General features: G+C 44.1%; 3 protein-coding genes across 6 annotated transcripts in view; 2 read left to right on the top strand and 1 right to left on the bottom strand.

Moving 5' to 3' along the window:
* LOC103925859 (chymotrypsin-like elastase family member 2A) overlaps positions 1–256 on the top strand; it is an 8,439-nt gene extending 8,183 nt beyond the window's left edge. The window contains exon 5 of the mRNA XM_009334653.1: positions 202–256. Coding sequence (XP_009332928.1) covers positions 202–256 — 55 coding nt within the window. The remainder of the gene's footprint in view (positions 1–201) is intronic.
* NCOA4 (nuclear receptor coactivator 4) overlaps positions 1–9,108 on the top strand; it is an 11,742-nt gene extending 2,634 nt beyond the window's left edge. For 2 of the 4 annotated variants that reach the window (XM_009334619.1, XM_009334618.1), the window contains exons 2-10: positions 2,546–2,699; positions 3,748–3,888; positions 4,009–4,097; positions 4,604–4,712; positions 5,319–5,390; positions 6,071–6,217; positions 6,448–7,458; positions 7,832–7,921; positions 8,743–9,108. In XM_009334619.1, the coding sequence (XP_009332894.1) occupies positions 2,559–2,699; positions 3,748–3,888; positions 4,009–4,097; positions 4,604–4,712; positions 5,319–5,390; positions 6,071–6,217; positions 6,448–7,458; positions 7,832–7,921; positions 8,743–8,748 (1,806 nt within the window). In that variant the 5' untranslated portion in view covers positions 2,546–2,558 and the 3' untranslated portion in view covers positions 8,749–9,108. Of the gene's footprint in view, positions 1–360; positions 443–2,545; positions 2,700–3,747; positions 3,889–4,008; positions 4,098–4,603; positions 4,713–5,318; positions 5,391–6,070; positions 6,218–6,447; positions 7,459–7,831; positions 7,922–8,742 lie in introns of those variants that run through there. The other 2 variants (XM_009334620.1, XM_009334621.1) reach the window with 2 other exon arrangements.
* A 6,498-nt stretch (positions 9,109–15,606) lies between these two features.
* LOC103925843 (mitochondrial import inner membrane translocase subunit Tim23) overlaps positions 15,607–18,706 on the bottom strand; it is an 18,355-nt gene continuing 15,255 nt past the window's right edge. The window contains exon 6 of the mRNA XM_009334617.1: positions 15,607–16,272. Coding sequence (XP_009332892.1) covers positions 16,157–16,272 — 116 coding nt within the window. The 3' untranslated portion in view covers positions 15,607–16,156. The remainder of the gene's footprint in view (positions 16,273–18,706) is intronic.

The following is an 18,706-nucleotide window of genomic DNA, read 5'->3' as shown; positions in this document are numbered from 1 at the left end:
GGGGTACCGCCGTGACGTTGGAAGCAGTCCGATGACGTGGAGGCTGCCAAAACCGGTGACCCTGCATCGCGGCAGCGCGCCCTGTCGCAGAAGTAACTGCGTGTCGTTACCGTTGGGCCCGTGTGTGTGATCTCGGGTATTTCGGAGCACGGGACCTGAAAACGCCTTCAGCTCCTGTGCTGTTTGGTGGCGATGGGGAAGCAAGGACATAGGTGGTTACCCCCACTTGTTTTGGTTAGAGCCTTGCGGAAACTGAACAGAAGGATGGGTCGACTCTCATCCTCAACTCTAACGTTAGTTTTATTGGCTAATTTTTGTCAAAGCGTAAGAACAGCCATTTTACAAGAGCTGGCTGGCTGGAGGAGAGCAGCATTCGTTCCCTCTGTATACTTTTTGGAGAGAGACTCTTGCAATCAAATGAAAAACTGGAAAAGCAACACAGGGAAGTGCTTTCAGAGCTTACCAGGGGAGCACGTATAAGTTTCTTAAACTTGACTGTGCCGGTATGCGGTTGCTAACGCAGCGTGTGAGAAAGTGGCATTTCTTCAGGCATCGAGCCCAACTCCCTAGTGGCATAAATTCAGAAAACGCGTAAATGGCAACGCGGCATACTTTGGACTTGGCGTTTGTAGATACACAGCTTAACATCACGTTCACAAAACTCTTCTAAGTACATCGTCTGCTGTGCGAGCAAACATGGCAATTGCATTTAGCCTTTCAGACTTTGACTCGGTTGTTACATAAGGGTATGACGAATGAAATAGCGAAGAACAGTAAGATTTTCTTTTGTTTGTTTACTTCTGAGTATATGGCAGCTTTTAATATATCTAACGTCCTCATTTTCTTGGCTGGGTACCTCTCTGCCTTTGCATTGATACTTTTAGAGTACATCTGAGAGCTGGGGCTCCCGCTCACGTTTTCCTGTAGGTTGTACGTGAAAGAGTTGACAAGCAAGATAAAATGTAAGGGGCGTTGTGAAGAGAAAGCTTACCTTTTGTTGAACATCACTAGCAAGGTGAAGATCGTGAAACCTTACGGAATTGAACCTACGAATGAATTAGAGTATGCAGATACAGGGACAGAACTGGCATTCGTAGCACAGAATGGAGAACGATGTGTTTTGGACTTCTGCACCCTGTCTGATTTGGTGTAGAATTAACGTGAGCTTAAAAAAATAAATTCAAGTTCACTTCTCTCGCAGTTGCGCTCTGCGCTTCCTAGAAGACGAGATGTTATGGCGAGGATGGGATTGAGTTGCGTGCAGGGGCTTGGCGTGGCTTCTGTGCCTGCTCCGTGCCTCGCGGCTGGGGGCAGCTGGGAGACGGGAAGCCCGCGGCGTGGAGGGAGCCGAGGGAGACGCAGCCTCTGCCGCTGCCTCACGGCGATCCTTGCTTTTTCTGTTGGCTTCCACTTGCGAACCACGCCTAGCCCTCTGCTCTCTGAGATACACGACTTTGGGGCATCTGCTGGGCCTTGGCCGGAGAAGGATTTCTGGTTTGCAGTTTGTACCGTCACGGGGCTTGGAAACTGCAGACTAAATAGCTGCTCAGTAACACAAGCTCCGTGGTCGTCTTGTCGTATTCAAAATACTCTTTTCAGTTCCCTCCAGAGAAGTGGTAAAATCTATGAAACATTTAGATTGGCGCATGTGTATGCTTTAATTAATTCTGCTGGGAATTTCCACAGCTGTCATTGCTGAAGACTCGTTTTAAATAGAATGTTTACTATAAATCTTTAGTTAGTGCTTCAGGAATCCCATGAAACCAACAGGAGAATTGAAACTCTTTGGTAACAGAACACCCACCGTTTAGAAAAAATGCTTATATCGATGCTTCCCATTTTTACTAAAAATCCGTATTTAGCTTTTTTCCCTTGCTTGCAGACTCCTTGCCAGTGTAACTTCTGTAGAAATTTTGTAGCTGAGCCCCTTTCACTTGAGGATATGCTGAAGCCGAGTAAGTTACCGTGGCTGTGACCACGACAAAAATAATGGGCAGCTGCTCTAAGTTCCGGCCTTTGCAGCTTGGAAGAGAGTGATCCGTGTATCAACAACTTGGTTTTTCAGTTGATCGAACCGTGTTAGAATTTTCTCATTTATGGGAGCCAGTTCATTTGCCTGCAGCTGAAAAAAAGGGTGACTGAAACAGCTCCTGCCCCGCTGGGCTGTGTCCTCCCCCAGCTCCGGCAGAGCGGCTAAAATTTTCAGCCCTCAGCTGCTGGAGTTTGCTGGATAGACATAAAAGCCGGAGGAAGGTGAACGGCAGGGGAGGACTGCCTAAGCTCCCGCGGTTGAAGCTGTTGTCAAGTATCTGTTTTCCCGCGATTGTGCAAATTCTGTGGGCCGAGGCGTTTGAGAGACGATTGTCACACCTGCAGAAAGCTTTATCTACGTTTAGAAAACTTGCATCGGTGTAGGGTCTTAGGGGTGGTTTTTTTTGTCCACCTTTATAGTGAAGTAGAGCAGATGGTTCTTCATATGATGCTCTTCCTCCTCTGTTAAAGAGGAAGAGAAACTATTAAGAAATTTTTTTTCATTGTGTTTTAGGAACACTTCAAGAATGAGTCCACCACAAGATAGAAGTAGAAATTCCTGCAGCAGCGAGCCTCTGGCAAAGTGCCTTCAAGCAAAGAAGGACTTGGAAACAGCTATATCTGGAATCGTCAAAGCTGAACAACAGATTAAAGAGAACTGGCGGGAGGTAATTTAAAATTCTTTTTTAAAAAAAGTTTTAATAACTAACGTGACTTTAATGACAGCTTTTATTATTCCAGAGCACTTTCTATTATGACGGTGGTCTGAAATTTTCCTAGAGACTTGCAAGCATCTTGCTGTGTGATTTGGTGTCGTGGTTTAACCCCGGCCGGCAACTGAGCCCCACCCAGCCGCTCGCTCACTCCCCCCCAGTGGGATGGGGGAGAGAATTGGAAGGGTGAAAGTGAGAAAACTCGTAGGCTGAGATCAAGACAGTTTAACAGGGAAAGCAAAAGCCGCGCACGCAGGCAAAGCAGAACAAGGCATTCATTCACTGCTTCCCATGGGCAGGCAGGTGTTCAGCCATCTCCAGGACAGCAGGGCTCCATCACGCCTAACGGTGACTTGGGGAGACAAACGCCATCGCTCCCAACGTCCCCCCCTTCCTCCTTCTTCCCCCCGTTTATGCACTGAGCATGACGTCCCATGGTATGGAATGTCCCTCTGGCCAGTTTGGGTCAGCTGTCCTGGCTGTGCCCCCTCCCAGCTTCTTGTGCCCCTCCAGCCTGCTCAGTCGGTAGAGCATGGGAAGATGAAAAGCCCTTGCCTAGTGTAAGCACTGCTCAGCAACAACTAAAACATCGGTGTGTTATCAACATTGTTCTCACCCTAAATCCAAAACACAGCCCTGTACCAGCTGCTAGGAAGGAAATTAACTCTATCCCAGCCGGAACCAGGACATTTGGTCATGCTCTTAGTAATACAGGAATACCTTTACCAGCTCAGGCACACAGGATTTACTAGAGCTGTTGGCTGAAACGTCAGGATAGAGAGATACTGCAAATAACATTGTTCTTTGATACTTCTTTAAAGGTAGCCTTGGAACTTTTACTGAGTCATGTGGTACCGCGGGTGACTGTGGTTAGTTTTTGAGAAATAAATTACTCCAAAAACACCACTTATCTGTGACAAACATTATTTTGTAATCGGCGCAGCACAGGCTTGTTCGTACTCTTTGACGGATGTTCTAGAAATGGCACATGTTACCCCTACAGGTAAAAGCCAAGATTCACAGCCACATTAGCCGGCACCTGGAATGCCTGCGCAGTCGTGAAGTTTGGCTGTTTGAGCAGGTAGACCTCATTCAGCAGCTGAAAGAGGAGGCGTTGCAGCAGCAGGCGCAGCAGCTCTACTGGGTAAGGTTTGGTTGTAAATTCTTGCACTGGCGTTTTTAAGTAAACGGTGCCCTTGCAGGTGTTTTCTCAACTTTAATCTTAGAAGCCAAAACAATAACGTGTGTTTTGTTTTCCGTGCAGTATTTGGGACAATTCAATTGCCTTATTCACCAGCTGGAACGCTCCTATAGTAACGAACTAGCAAACCAGATTTCAGTTTGCCTGGAGAGGTAAATATATTTTATGATGCAAGTTAACACAACTGGTATTTATTTTGGCTTAGGAATTTATTCTGATTTTTTTTTTTTATTCTAATAGAACTAACAATAGATCTAACGCACTGTTTCCTCATTTTCAGTGGTTCCTAGAAATAAGATCTTTAAAGCAGTCTGAGATATGATTCTTCTTATCTTTTTTATCTTAGATTGAAAAAACAGGACTATAACAAGCAGTGGAGGTACTCACTTGTGTGGATTATTTCAAATATTAGTTGTTGATGGCAATTGAAGTAAGAAGGAGAAACTTGTGTTTTGCTGCTGTTTATTCTGTTCTTGGTTTGTGGAGAGGCATCTCGTTATTTTTATGCAAGTATTAAAAGCCTTTCTGGTACCTAATTAGTGCCCAGTCAGTTTGGAAGCCTTTTTATGAAATAACGGATTGATTCCCGAAACACGACAGCTGAAGAAGATTGTAATTTTTTTTTTTTCTTTCTGTAACTGCCATCTTAATCTTTCAGACTGGCAAGTCTTACTCTTAAACCAGAGGAGTCTTCCATCCTGAATTTTGAGGCTGACACGTCTTACCTTCGCCAGGCTATTACCTCGTTTGGTTCAATTAAGACGATGGTAAGCACCAAGACTTTCCTGGGTCGGAATATTTGGAAAAAAAATCTTTTTCTGAGGCAGTAGGTGCGGTATATGCCAAGTGACATTTCTACTTCTAGTTGTACACAAGATCCATTCAAGCTGTGAGTCGTATAGTTTTAGCTGTATAAAATACACACGGTGGTTTATTAACTATTGCACGTAGTTGTGATTTTGACCAAGCTTAGATCTAGTTACGTACGCGTTATTTTAACGTATTTTGGCCGAGACTGAGGGAATGGTGATTATATTCTTACTCTGTTCCAGCAGCTGAAAATTAATGTTACGGTTTTCTTTAGATATTGCTAGTTATGCATCATAGATGGCTTTCTGTGATATAAATATTTCGGGATTCTTATGTAAGCAGCGTATCTCCTGTATTATTGGAGATAATTCTCTTAAAGGAAGTGGACTGAAGGGAGTACTTCTATAGTAAATCTTTCTCCATTCTGTTTTTTAAATGTTGAGAAAATCGTTAGCCACAAAGAACTGACCAGTTGTAACCGCGCTTTACTTCTGCTTTATTGTAGAATTCATCCTAGAAACTGGACAAAATTGAGATTTAAATTAACTTTTCTTTCCTTACAGCAAACCGCAGAGAGAGAGAATGCTTCTCCTTGGTTCCCAGGGCAGAACTGTGCCCTAATGAACTGTGAGCAGGTAAGATTAAGACTTGTATCTGTGAGTGTTTAATTGTATTAAAGGGAAAAGGAGGACTCGAGCACAGTATGTTAGCTTGCTTGAGTAATGACTTCTGTTTGTTTGTTAAGACGTCTGAGTAGCCAGTAACAGTCGCTGTGGTGAGCGTTAGCGATCTGACGTTCTAGCTGCTCCAGGCACAGACGTGCAAGAACAAAGTATGAAAGCGAATCTGGAGTGTGACTGTCAGTCAGAATTTTTTAATTGAATATTCCTTGATGTTGTCAAGTCAGGACTTGGAACTATCCGATTCCTTTTAATGCAGAAATTAATGGGAAATCTTATGCTGGGCTCTGCACAGAAACAGCGTCAGTGAAGGAGGGTAGCAAACCAATAACGGGAGTTGTGGTCAGTAGGAGGATTATGGCTGGGTTACACGTATCAGAACTGTGCGTTGCAGAAGTTGTCGCTTCCCTTTCTTGTCACTTGCTCTCTGAAGAATCTGGGATCACAAAACAATCTATCGGTGCAGCGGCTTAAAGTCATACAGGCGACTGAAGATTTACTTTTTTCTTAATCAGAAGGGACTGGTTTTTCTTTTGGTTCAGAAATACTGATGCATGTGGAATGCCTGTCTTGATGTTCACCATAGAAGATCTCGGCAATTAGACTTTCTCATAACCAAGAACATTCTTTCTCAGCAGAAAACGTTGTGTGGGACAGTGAGTGCCTCGCTCGCTGACTGGTTACTTGGAAGCAGACCTGTGGGTGTTTGCCAGGCTCCGTATGTTCCCAGCACCAATCTTGAAGAATGGGTTACGCAAAAATGTGCGTCCGAGCCCAGCCAGGTAAACCTTTTATGCACTAACCTAGTTTTTAATAAAGAGGAAAACAGAGTGTCCAGTTGCAGGCGGAATATGGTGGGAATTAAACCTTCTGTAGTCCTCTTCACTCTGCCTCATGTTCAGCTAATACTTTTGCACTTAACTATCGGAAGGCTCCAAGCTGTAACTGCGCAAGCAGTTACTGAGCAGTGTCTTTTAGCGTTAATAAATGCATTTCAATGTGTCTTTACTAGGATTTAAGTTCTTCCAAAGTCTGTTATTTTGAGCAAGCCTGGGGAAATCTGAAAGATTTGGAAAACTGGCTCCTGCAGAATCAACAGCGTGATGTTGCTGGGAAGACAGACTCCCCTGGCCGCAAGGACTCCACCTCTACTTTCAACTCGTCCTTTTCCGCTATTGAAAAGGTGGAGGAATTGGAATCCCTTGGACAAGAAGAGATGGACCTTTCCGACTGGCTGCTTACTCCTGACACAGAAAATGGAAGTAGTGCTTCAGATGAGAAATGGAAGTATGAATTTAAACCTTTTAGGGAAGAATTTAATTTGAATGATTGGCTCCTCAAAGCTGAAACGTGTACCAGTTGTTGTGGCAGCCAGATCAAAAGTGTGGAAATTGAGAACCTGGGAAATCTGAAGTGCCTGAATGACCATCTCGATGGAAGGAAATCGCCCACTACATCTGCTGTAAATGCTTGGCTTCTTCAGCATCCCCAGGCCCCATTTAAGGTGGAAGATGTGTGCAAAGCTAATGAGCTGTGTGCCAGCTTTTCAGAGTGTGTGTGTGATGAAAAGTGCGGAAAAGAGGCCCTGTGTAAATGGCTTCTGAAGAAAGAAGGGAAGGATAAAAATGGAGTTCCAGTCAGCCAGAAAGATGTACCAAACCCTGAGCACGAGAAGACAAAGCCTGCTGCCAATAGCTGGCTTCACCCCGCACAGCAGCTCGCAGGGGAACCCATTAGTGCAGAGAAAGCGGATTATTCGGCAGAGATCGCAGAACCCTTGAAAGTGTTGCTCGAGAGGCCTCTGACAAGCTGGCTGGCCAAGCCTGAGCGCAAAGCAGAAAGTGCAGAAGAAAAGGCGAGTAGGGAAAAAGCAGACAATAGTTTCAAGAGTCCTTTCCTAGACCTCGTGGCTCCGTTCCACCTCCCCTTGAATGTAAACAGTTGGGTGTTGACTTCAGACGACCTAGAAAATGCTAACCCGCCTCCAGCGGAAGATAAATGGCTTCTACGCAAGAAAGCACAAGTGAGCATGTTCCTAAGTTTTTGTTACTGCTGTGTCTTAAGCCAATGTGTCGGGTTTATTGTTCTACTGAATCTAATGCCTGCCTTCTCTTCCAAATTCATAGCTCTTCTGGATAATACCGACTGACAATTTCTAGGTTTCTTAGCTCTCTTAATGTTTTCAGTGATTCTTACTTAGTTACTTAACAAGGCCAGTGTTTAACACAAAACAAGTTAATTCTGAAGTATAGCTAGTCTTACGACATGAAGAAAGTATTCATCTCCAATACTCAGAAGTCAGTTTTATTTTCTTTGTGAACGCTTGGCAGAAGTTGAAGATGCATCGGAATGTATTTATGTTTGGAGATCAGTAACTAAGGTGACTTCTCTTTCAGGACTTTGGCCTCCCTACAGTTTGCGACCTTTTTGCCTGTATGAAACTCAATGGAGATAAAGAAAAATGGCTGTATCGGACTCCTTTACAGGTAGGATGTGCACAATGCGTTAGAACAGCCGAGCCTAAACATAACTCAGGGGTACAGAATACAGACGATGGCAGCTAACTGACATCTTCAGAGTTCTCTATACGTAATGTTTGACAGCATTGTGATTTTTCTCCTTGTATACCTTTTTAACTGCTTGGACCATTCTATTTTTTCATTGTTCCTCCTCTTTTGATCACAAGCCAGGGAGGGAATTAGTTACGTTCTTGAGTAAATCACTCTTCAGCTGATTGACACTTGGTAGAATCCTGGTAACTTCTATTGTAACTAGAATGTACAATTAATTTCATAGAATCACACAATCATTAAGGTTGGGAAACACCTCTAAGATCATGGAGTCCAACCGTCGACCCAACACCCCCATGCCCACTAAACCATGTCCCTCAGCGCCTCATCTACCCGTCTTTTAAATACCTCCAGGGATGGTGACTCCACCACTTCCCTGGGCAGCCTGTGCCAATGTTTAACCACTCTTTCAGGAAAGAAATTTTTCCTCACGTCCAATCTAAACCTCCCCTGGCCCAACTTGAGGCCGTTTCCAGGTAGCTTCTTTCTTATCTCGGTAGTGTATTTACAGCTGATGTCATGTTTCTCCTCTCTGCGAAGATAACTGTTTTTGAAATTCATGAAAAAAGTCCGTCTTAGCAGGCATACTTCAAACCCTAAAAGGCAAGATACTCAGTTCTAGGAAGTGTTTGAGTATGATTTCTGCCCCCCGCCCCCGGGTGTTTTATACGTGTTTTTTTCCAAAGGTGTTGCTTTCTGTTTATCAAAGAGAATAACCCAATTTTAAATCTGTTTAGATGTGAAGAACTGGAAGCGTTGAAATCGTCCCCTTCCTGCTTTTTGCTGATCAATCGCACATCACGCTGAGTGACTGCAGCCAGCTGAATTCTTGTGTTTGTGTTTGGCCGTCTGCTTTTTCTTCTAAAATTGTAACAAAGAGAAAGATTACTCATATAACAGAGTTACGGTGCAGAAGATGCCTTTTTGTTATGATTAATTCTGAAACGTAAACCCACTGAGCATAAGCAATCTGATACTATAGAGGTGTTAGTAAATTCGTATCTGTTATGGGACTACGTGAATCTTCTTTAATGGGTTGTCACTTCAAGTATGCTGAAGCCAGTGCAAATATAAAGCAGAATCTCTCTGGTGCTGTGAAACGTCCACCTTTGGCAGTGACTTCACAAGCGTTGCCGTTCCTTTCAGCTGCTACAACTTTGTCATGAGTTGGGTTCCAGCTTACTGGGATTGCCAGATAACTTAGGCTGTACTTGGAAGCAATTTCTTTTATTGAGCAGTCGCTAACTTTAAAGGTTTCATTTGCATCTTGTATTGGTGCATCTCCCGGCTGAGTATGTGGAGTCCAGATTTTGAAAACGACATGGATTTATGGGACCTGACATCAGACAGGAGAATTGGTGACTTAGTTTTGAATAAAAACTTTGCTTGCAAATTTTTGAGCTGTTCAGAGAACAGGGTAGGCTGTTAATTTTCATGCATCAGTAGATCAGATCCTGCCGTGTCCCCAGCATTTAGGAACACTTTTGAGTTTCACTGAAAAAGACGAAATGTGTATGTTTCTGCTAGTTTTAGATAATTCATAATGAACTTTTATTGACTAAACCACTGGAAAGCAGGCATCGTAGCCACATAATATTTAAAGGTAATATTTAGGGAATTTGATGCCTTCTCCTCAGATGGATGTCATGCTGTTTAATTGGGAAACACTAACTCGGCAAACTGCGTGGCTCCCACTGATCCATTTTAAAGATATTTAAGCTGTGGATTCCATGTTGTTATGCACAGGAAAGTGGGGTGGAGTAACTCTGATCCCTATAGCTGTGGACATAGTACGAGCAATACCTCTTTAGGTATTCAGCATTTTGAGCCCGTAGGAAGGAGTGCGGAGATGTTGGATGGAAACGTGGATCGTGCCTGTCAGCTTGCATGAAAAACTGTGAAGTTACATAGTTTCTGGTGCAGCTTCCACGCACTTAACAAATTGCTCTGAATGACTATAAAAATAGCCTCCCCTTCTCCCTGTCCCTGCAGCCTGCCTGGGAATAAAAGTGATTTCAGTTCTTCACAACACTGTAGAAAAGAAATTGTTAGCAAGATCCAACCTTGGTATCACTTCGCAGTGTGATACTTTCCCGCCTGATAGAACCTGTGCATTTGGTTAAAAGTAAGTTTTTAGTCTGAGAGGGGGATGCCGCACGCCTGAAACCAGACCCCAGAAGGGTGTAACATCAGTGGACCGCTTGAGGCTTTCGTACTTTCATAGTTGGGGCTTTCTGCTGGAAGCAGAAAGATGTTTTTGAAGTTCACTTTCCCTTCGAACGTGTCCTTGTTGCTGCACGGGGAGACCGCACTGTGACTAACTTGCTGATCAATCGCACATCACGCTGAGTGACTGCAGCCAGCTGAATTCTTGTGTTTGTGTTTGGCCGTCTGCTTTTTCTTCTAAAATTGTAACAAAGAGAAAGATTACTCATATAACAGAGTTACGGTGCAGAAGATGCCTTTTTGTTATGATTAATTCTGAAACGTAAACCCACTGAGCATAAGCAATCTGATACTATAGAGGTGTTAGTAAATTCGTATCTGTTATGGGACTACGTGAATCTTCTTTAATGGGTTGTCACTTCAAGTATGCTGAAGCCAGTGCAAATATAAAGCAGAATCTCTCTGGTGCTGTGAAACGTCCACCTTTGGCAGTGACTTCACAAGCGTTGCCGTTCCTTTCAGCTGCTACAACTTTGTCATGAGTTGGGTTCCAGCTTACTGGGATTGCCAGATAACTTAGGCTGTACTTGGAAGCAATTTCTTTTATTGAGCAGTCGCTAACTTTAAAGGTTTCATTTGCATCTTGTATTGGTGCATCTCCCGGCTGAGTATGTGGAGTCCAGATTTTGAAAACGACATGGATTTATGGGACCTGACATCAGACAGGAGAATTGGTGACTTAGTTTTGAATAAAAACTTTGCTTGCAAATTTTTGAGCTGTTCAGAGAACAGGGTAGGGTGTTAATTTTCATGCATCAGTAGATCAGATCCTACCGTGTCCCCAGCATTTAGGAACACTTTTGAGTTTCACTGAAAAAGACGAAATGTGTATGTTTCTGCTAGTTTTAGATAATTCATAATGAACTTTTATTGACTAAACCACTGGAAAGCAGGCATCGTAGCCACATAATATTTAAAGGTAATATTTAGGGAATTTGATGCCTTCTCCTCAGATGGATGTCATGCTGTTTAATTGGGAAACACTAACTCGGCAAACTGCGTGGCTCCCACTGATCCATTTTAAAGATATTTAAGCTGTGGATTCCATGTTGTTATGCACAGGAAAGTGGGGTGGAGTAACTCTGATCCCTATAGCTGTGGACATAGTACGAGCAATACCTCTTTAGGTATTCAGCATTTTGAGCCCGTAGGAAGGAGTGCGGAGATGTTGGATGGAAACGTGGATCGTGCCTGTCAGCTTGCATGAAAAACTGTGAAGTTACATAGTTTCTGGTGCAGCTTCCACGCACTTAACAAATTGCTCTGAATGACTATAAAAATAGCCTCCCCTTCTCCCTGTCCCTGCAGCCTGCCTGGGAATAAAAGTGATTTCAGTTCTTCACAACACTGTAGAAAAGAAATTGTTAGCAAGATCCAACCTTGGTATCACTTCGCAGTGTGATACTTTCCCGCCTGATAGAACCTGTGCATTTGGTTAAAAGTAAGTTTTTAGTCTGAGAGGGGGATGCCGCACGCCTGAAACCAGACCCCAGAAGGTTGTAACATCAGTGGACCGCTTGAGGCTTTCGTACTTTCATAGTTGGGGCTTTCTGCTGGAAGCAGAAAGATGTTTTTGAAGTTCACTTTCCCTTCGAACATGTCCTTGTTGCTGCACGGGGAGACCGCACTGTGACTAACTCCAGTAGTAGCCTAATTTGATTAGCAGTTGAACTTAATGAAGGTGATTGACGTGCAGGCCACCTCTTACAATTCCTTGTAGTTGTCATTGTGTGCTACTTTGTCAGTTCATTATGAGCCTTTAAAACTTGGGGGTATGTATTCCTTTACTTACTCAACTGACTTGTTATCACTAATTGATATTTATGTAAAACAATGATTAGTCTTTTCCATTAAAAAATAATTGCAACCAAAGGTGTGGTCGTCTCCTTTGCAAGATGGTTAACAAAAAAACGCTGCGGCACGTTGCCTAGTTAACTTCTGTTTGGCTGCAGCTCTGCTTCCGTCCCCGTCCGGGATTCGCATGGTTTAGTTCTCTATTTCACCAGTACCCGCAGTCGCGCGGAGCCACGCTGTCAAAGCCAGGAAGCCCTGGCACCAGGTAACGCCTGCTGGGTAACTGCTGGCCATCACCGCACTGAAACACAAGCTCCTGGACACCCGGCCTTGACTCGGCTGCTGTAAGAAATACAGATTTAGACAAAGTGGTGCTTGTTTCTTACCGCTCTTGAACACTTAAGGAGGATTTATGGATTTTAGTGGCCTCGACTCCTCTTCGCCCATGGCTGCGGAACATCTCTGGCCTGGCTGCGCAATTGGAAGTTAGTTCTTCTCTGGCTCTTCTGCTCTCCCGGTTTTTGAACATCAGACCCCCTGCATGTTTTGTTCCTCCTCTGAGGATCTTCCATTCCTTTAAACTGGTAGAAGTGACTTAATCCAGGCTGCATTGTAGCATTAAGACAACATTCTCGTGAGACGGCATGCAGTTGGGCCTGGCAGCCTTTCAACACACTACCTTGAATTTCATGTGTGGGTGTGTGCGTACACGCAGTTTCTATAAATGGGACTAGGGGTGCTTTGTTAGAAGCAGCCACGAGCAGAACTCCTGAACGTGTATCCCGAGTATCGCTTTCAAAGATGGGGAGAAAAATACTTCGGGTCTTCCAGAGACAAGGAAGATAGAGTAGCCGGAGCGGAGAATGCTACTCCTGGCTTCTCTGGATAACGTTTGGAGACCTTTTTTTGAGCGATCTGAGATTATCAGATTGTACTGAGGAATGGGGTCCGCTCCGAAATGCTTAATTCTACTTCTCTGCCTCCCTCCCTGCGGAGGCTGTAGTACCCTGTGGTGTCCCTGCAGCGCCCGGCATTCAACAGCACAGGCCAATACTCACAGAGTATGCAAAGCTCCACTCAAAACATACCAATTTCCTAACTATCTAGAATTTATTACATACAGGGGTAACCTGCTGTTAAAGCATTAAAAAGGATTTCCCCCCCTCCTTGTTCAGTCCCAGATTAGGTCAGAGGAAGCAAGCTACAAACACTGGATGTTTTTTCTGCCCTAGCATACATTTCCCTCCTGGTTTCAGCAGCAGCTTCTGCTGCACTGAGGAAGCTGGCGATTCCTACCACAGGACTAGTGATTCTTCAACAAATTCCCCCAACTGTAAGAGAAGTCACCTGCTGACAGGGACCGGTGACATTGCCTTTCTCCATTCCAAAGACTACACAAAAGCAGCTTTACAAGATTCAAAAGCTTTCATCACACCCGTTATCTCGGACTCCCTCACTTGCTGCCACAGCATGGAAAGCCCTCTCGGATCTACCAGCAAAACTAGATGCCGTGACTGGCACTGCGGGAGGATAAACCACCACGCTTCAAGACGGCCAAGGTCTCCCGTGCTCGCATTTACGTAATGCTGCACGGGAGGACTGTAAGCGGCTTGCCAAATTCTGTTTGCAGCTTGATTTTACTTCCTCTTATTCCTACTGAACTCGGATATACTTCTGGTCACAGCTTTAAGTAGCAACTTTATACTGATTGTTCGCCATTAAATTGTGAACACAGCGAGTCTCGACACAGAACATCACAAAGACATTCTCTGTATGCCACACTTAAAATTCACCTCCCTTGCTGCTGCCTCCGTGCTGGTTGTCTTTCGTATCTCAAGCTATGGATCACTCCATATACAAACCGGTTATGAACCAAAGCTTTTAATAGCCCTACAAACAGCTATTGCAGAAAAATGCACTCAGCTCTGCCCCTGAGACAAGCAGTTCCAGGAAATTTGAGGTTATTGCAGACCAGATAACATGCTAAGTTGTCTCAAGAGTCAGCCTACCCTTAAGATTGTGGCAACTTACAAAAGCTTGTTCCTACATTACCTCCAGCGCACCTGAAGAAGGAAAGACATTTGTTAAGCTTCACAGCTTTCCCGCTTCAACTAGGCGCAGAGAGCTCCTGGGTCGTATTCAGTCCTGAAAAAGTCTCCAGCGAAACTAAAAGACACATTGCTAAGTTCCTGACACTTAACAAGCAGCCCTTCCCCACCACCAGCCCCCGAATTGGCTAGCACCCCTTCATCCAGCATTGTCAAGAGTGTAGGAGTGCAAGTCCTATTGACAGTGACCAAGGAACGTGGGCAGGGAGGAACTCACTGATGCCAATGGGGAGAGAAAAAGCAGCTCAGGAAGGAAGTGCACGCGTTTTCCTGACGTCCCACCCAACAGCACTGCGCAGCTGGTGCCTATGTCACCTTTCTGCAGCCTGTGAGTAGGATGGTTTCTTTGGTGGCACGGTCCTCAAAAAAATGCATGCTAGAAGGTACAGCTCTGGACTATCCACAAGAGTAATACACAGCCCACTAAAAGACAGTGGAACATAAAGCTTAAGAAGAAACAGCATTTACAAAGCGGGTGAGAAAAGACCAGTTTTCTTTCCTTTATGCTACATCTACTTAAGTGCTGGCATAAAGCATCTACTTTGACCTGGTATGCAAGCAAAGCTAATTGAGTTCAACTGTGAAGGCTTGTTAGCTAGAGCACTTGCTCTACAAAAAGCTAGTCTCGGCAGTCACCTCCTCCTAAAGAGGCTTCTCAACAAAGTTGAATTTCTTCTCGGAGGAAGGTAAGAGCTATCACCTTCCCTCTACTGTTTTTATTGTTGTTTCTACTTTCTTGAGTGCAATGTAGTTACCTTGAGCTGTTTCAGTAGGGAGAATTCAAGTAAACTCTTGTTTTGCGTTAAGTTGTCTACTGAGAAGTAAGTTTCTTGTTTTTCCTTTGCCCTGCCTCCACGCTGTCTCAGACCTGTTCAATTGTTTACAGACTCTATAAAAACTGAAGGAATCAGCCGTTATACAAGAACTCTAATTACTGAACTAATTCACAACTTACTGTTTCATTTATCTGCAAACAATACTTGGTACGTGGTTTAATTTTAACACTGGAGAAGGTGTAGGTTCATCACACCTTCTCTTCATTCTGCCAATAACCTACAAACATCACCTGGGGGAAAAAGCTTGTCACTAATTACAAATCCTGTAACAGGCAATGAGAGGAGTATTTATACTGCTTGGTTTCTAACTGTTGGCTAAACGAGTTCTGAGATCCTGGAGCATGCAAGTGTTTTGATAATCCACTGGCAGCTGTTCTGCAACAGCAACTGTACCTCGTCTAGAAACAACCAGTTCCTTATTTATTAGAGCAAATAAGGGAGTGGAGTCAAGCCCTGGTATGCCTCACCATCGCCTCGCATCAGGAGACAATCAGCCTGTTAGTTCACTTCCCCTCACCCACTAACTCCCCCAGGATTTTATCACATCGGTCCTTCAAAAGGAAACTGTAAACGAGTCCCTGGATGCGGCACATTTTTGTCTTATCAGTAGTAGGAACAGCAAAGCATAGAAACGGCATTGTGTAAGTACCACCCTTTTTATTAATGATGATGTCCCTTTTTACAGCTTACCCTGCGCTGCCAGAATAACGAGCCTTGCCCTGTGCCAGTCGCTACTTAAGGCTCCCGCTGGCTCCAGCTGGCCGGGTGATGCACGTTGAAAGACTGCAGTGAATAGCTCTACGGACACAGACTTTATTACGCAGCGCTGTCGCTGTAGTACACGCAACCGAACAAACCTGGTAGCGCAGCAGGTACAGCTATGGGACTTGAGCATGCCTCGTAGCTCTGGCCCAGGGCCAGCCTGTGAGCGTGTCAGGGAGACTCTATCTTGGTGGCCACTCTGCTCACTTGCAGGTCCAACAAATATTGCTGCCTCTCCAGCGACTGGCTGGCGGGAAGGAAAGGGCCAGTCCAGCTACATGGTGTCAAGAGGTTCCTCCCAGCATAGCTTCCTTCAGTTTCACACTAATTGTAAATAAAATAGGAAGGGGCACCAGACAGATCTCGCAACTGATTTGATTGGTGACTATGCAAGCGTGTCCTCCGTCCAGCGCTGGCTGCCCTGCTCAGAGGGACTGCCGGGCTATGGAGCCCTTCATGTGCTCCCAGTTGTTATAGAGAGCGTAGAGGCCAGTAAGCGTCAGACCTGCAATACCACCTCGTGCTATCCCACGCACTCCACCTGAAAAAGAAAAACAGATTAAAACTCATTAAAGTTACATCCGAGGAAACGGTCAGCTGCAGCAGCTTCCAAGAAGCTGTTCAAATCCAGAGGCATCTTAATGAAACACAGTTTTTCTTTTTTTGAGTAACTTTCCAGAAAGGGTGCCTGTGCTAATTCTACCCACCCCTCAAAACCTGCTGCCAGGCTCAAGAAAGGTCATTCCTGATCCTGATGCTAATTCTGCTGGCATGACTTTCTCCCAAACTATGTTAGCACTACTGCCTGAGTGAACCACTACAGAACACTCAAAGCAAAGCTGGCTTTTCCCAAGTCCTACTTTATCTATTCCATCTGTCCTCCACACAGGTGTTTACAGACAGATACGAGAATGCCTCCATTTAGGATTTCAGATGAGGAATAATAATCACGTTCATCAGTTACAGTAACTAGATTTGGGGGAAGAAGAAAGGGCAGGAGGGAAATAAGTGAACACAACATCAGCTGATGTGGACATGACCTTGGGTGCCAGAGATTCATGAGGGCCATCACACGGAACTTAGCACAGCTTTTGTGTCTTTGGAATTTTAAAGCCTTTTGAAAAAAATCAAGAAGCAGAAGAAAGGGGTCAACTGGCAAGAATTTACTAGGGCATACATTGAACAACTTTCTTTATTCTTACTATTATTAATCTTCAGAATTATCATCTTGCAATAGCAAAAATTGCGTCACAGGTGATTAAAAAAAACTTTTTTTTTTTAATTTTTACTGCTCACTCAAGACTTGAAGATTGTGCAAGTTGTGAAGGTAAAAATACAGGGCAAGCTTGGCTAGTACCAGCAGCAAGCACACCTGTCTGGAGCTAGGAGTCAGATGGCATCACAACTCCATTCCACCCATGTGAGGGTCGGGGTGTACAGGGGCAGAAGTACAGACTTCTATTGCTTTTACTACACAGCAGAATTTTTCTATTCCTCGGTAGTAGAAAGTGCCTTGGTAAAGCTCCCAGAATGTACTATAAATGCATAGGAACACCTGAGAGTATGACCCTCAATACTAGGAAAATTTCACTGAGTTTGATTCTGCAATGTTTAACAATCCCAGCTGAAGCAAGTTAGATAATGTGTACAGTATATAGAACAAGGCCACTTTCCGCTTACAGCTGGGTAAAACCTGCCTGCTTTATTGGTAAAACTGACAGTGGAATTCAGGTTCCTCAAACTTGAAAAGAAATGCATCTCAGTAATCTGATTATTTTTTTTTTTCATTATGAGTCATAAAGTTGTCTGACAGAATTGCACTTGGGCTTGTAGTGGGGAAAGAAGCTGTTGGCGTCAGCTAGACCGAGACTGCATTACCTGTGCTGCAAGATCAAATGGATTTCACTGGAGTTGTTAAACCTACTCACATTGCCCAGGCACGTAATGAAACCAAGAAGCTGCAGAAGTGATAGTAGAAGTTGGACTTGGTACTAGAGGTCATCTCTAGCCATAGATTCTAGAAATTTCATTGCCAGACCAGCTGTGACGATTCAAGGGTTTTTTAGGATATAAGCCTAACCGAATTCACTGTTGAGAACTCAACAGTTCTAAGGAAAGCCATACTGATTATGTACCTACGTGCCTAAATCAGGATTTAGGAATGCAAATGTAAACTTCTGTTTTTGATAATTCATCCTGAACTTGTTGCACAAAAAGCTTTTCACATGAAGGGGTTGCAGCTGGGTACACAGAACCAACCATGTGCAAGCAGCTTCTGGCAAAAAGCCACAAGGTGAAATTTAAAGGACACTTTGTGCAAAACAAATATTTGAGATAATCTGTAAAAATACTAACTCCTCGTTACTTTTGGGAAAAATGAATAAAACAGAGAGCTTGATTTTCTGCTGTTTATATTAGGAAGCAATTGCTCACAGAAGAAGCCCCCAAAGAGGGCTCGTAACCATTCTGGTGTACAGGGAAATGCATGAAACGGGGAACATCCTCATAGAATGCAACGCAGTACAGAGCTATGACTATTCCCCGTAGACTCTTCCCTCAGCCCCCAGGTTCAATTCCTCTCCTTTCCCCTTAAAATCCTATTCTTCCTACAGAAGAAAGGTAGGTTGAAGGCTGATCAAGTCTGGTTCCAGATTCTGGGAAGTTAGGATTGTACAAGGTATCTTCTTTAATTTGGATAGCTGAGCTACTTTCCAGCATCCATTCAGACTTGGACACAGTGCTGCTAAGACATACTGCTCCCAAAACAAAATAATGTTGTTAATATTTTCGTGTACTGAGGTCAGCCAGGTGAGGATGGCAGCTCTGAATCCACTTACAAAGTGTCAACCACCGGGCCTAAAGATGTTTCAGTGGAAGTCTGTTTGACAAACAGGAACTAAAATTGTGCAGTTGGTATAGGTGCATTACTGACTTAGAAAAAATCCAATAGGAAAACACGTAAGAAACATTTCTTG

The sequence above is a fragment of the Pygoscelis adeliae genome, unplaced genomic scaffold (genome assembly GCF_000699105.1).
Source record: "Pygoscelis adeliae isolate BGI_AS28 unplaced genomic scaffold, ASM69910v1 Scaffold361, whole genome shotgun sequence".
Classification (NCBI taxonomy): domain Eukaryota; kingdom Metazoa; phylum Chordata; class Aves; order Sphenisciformes; family Spheniscidae; genus Pygoscelis; species Pygoscelis adeliae.
The sequence above is the reverse complement of the archived record's forward strand: the minus strand, read 5'-3'. Positions and strand labels throughout refer to the sequence as shown.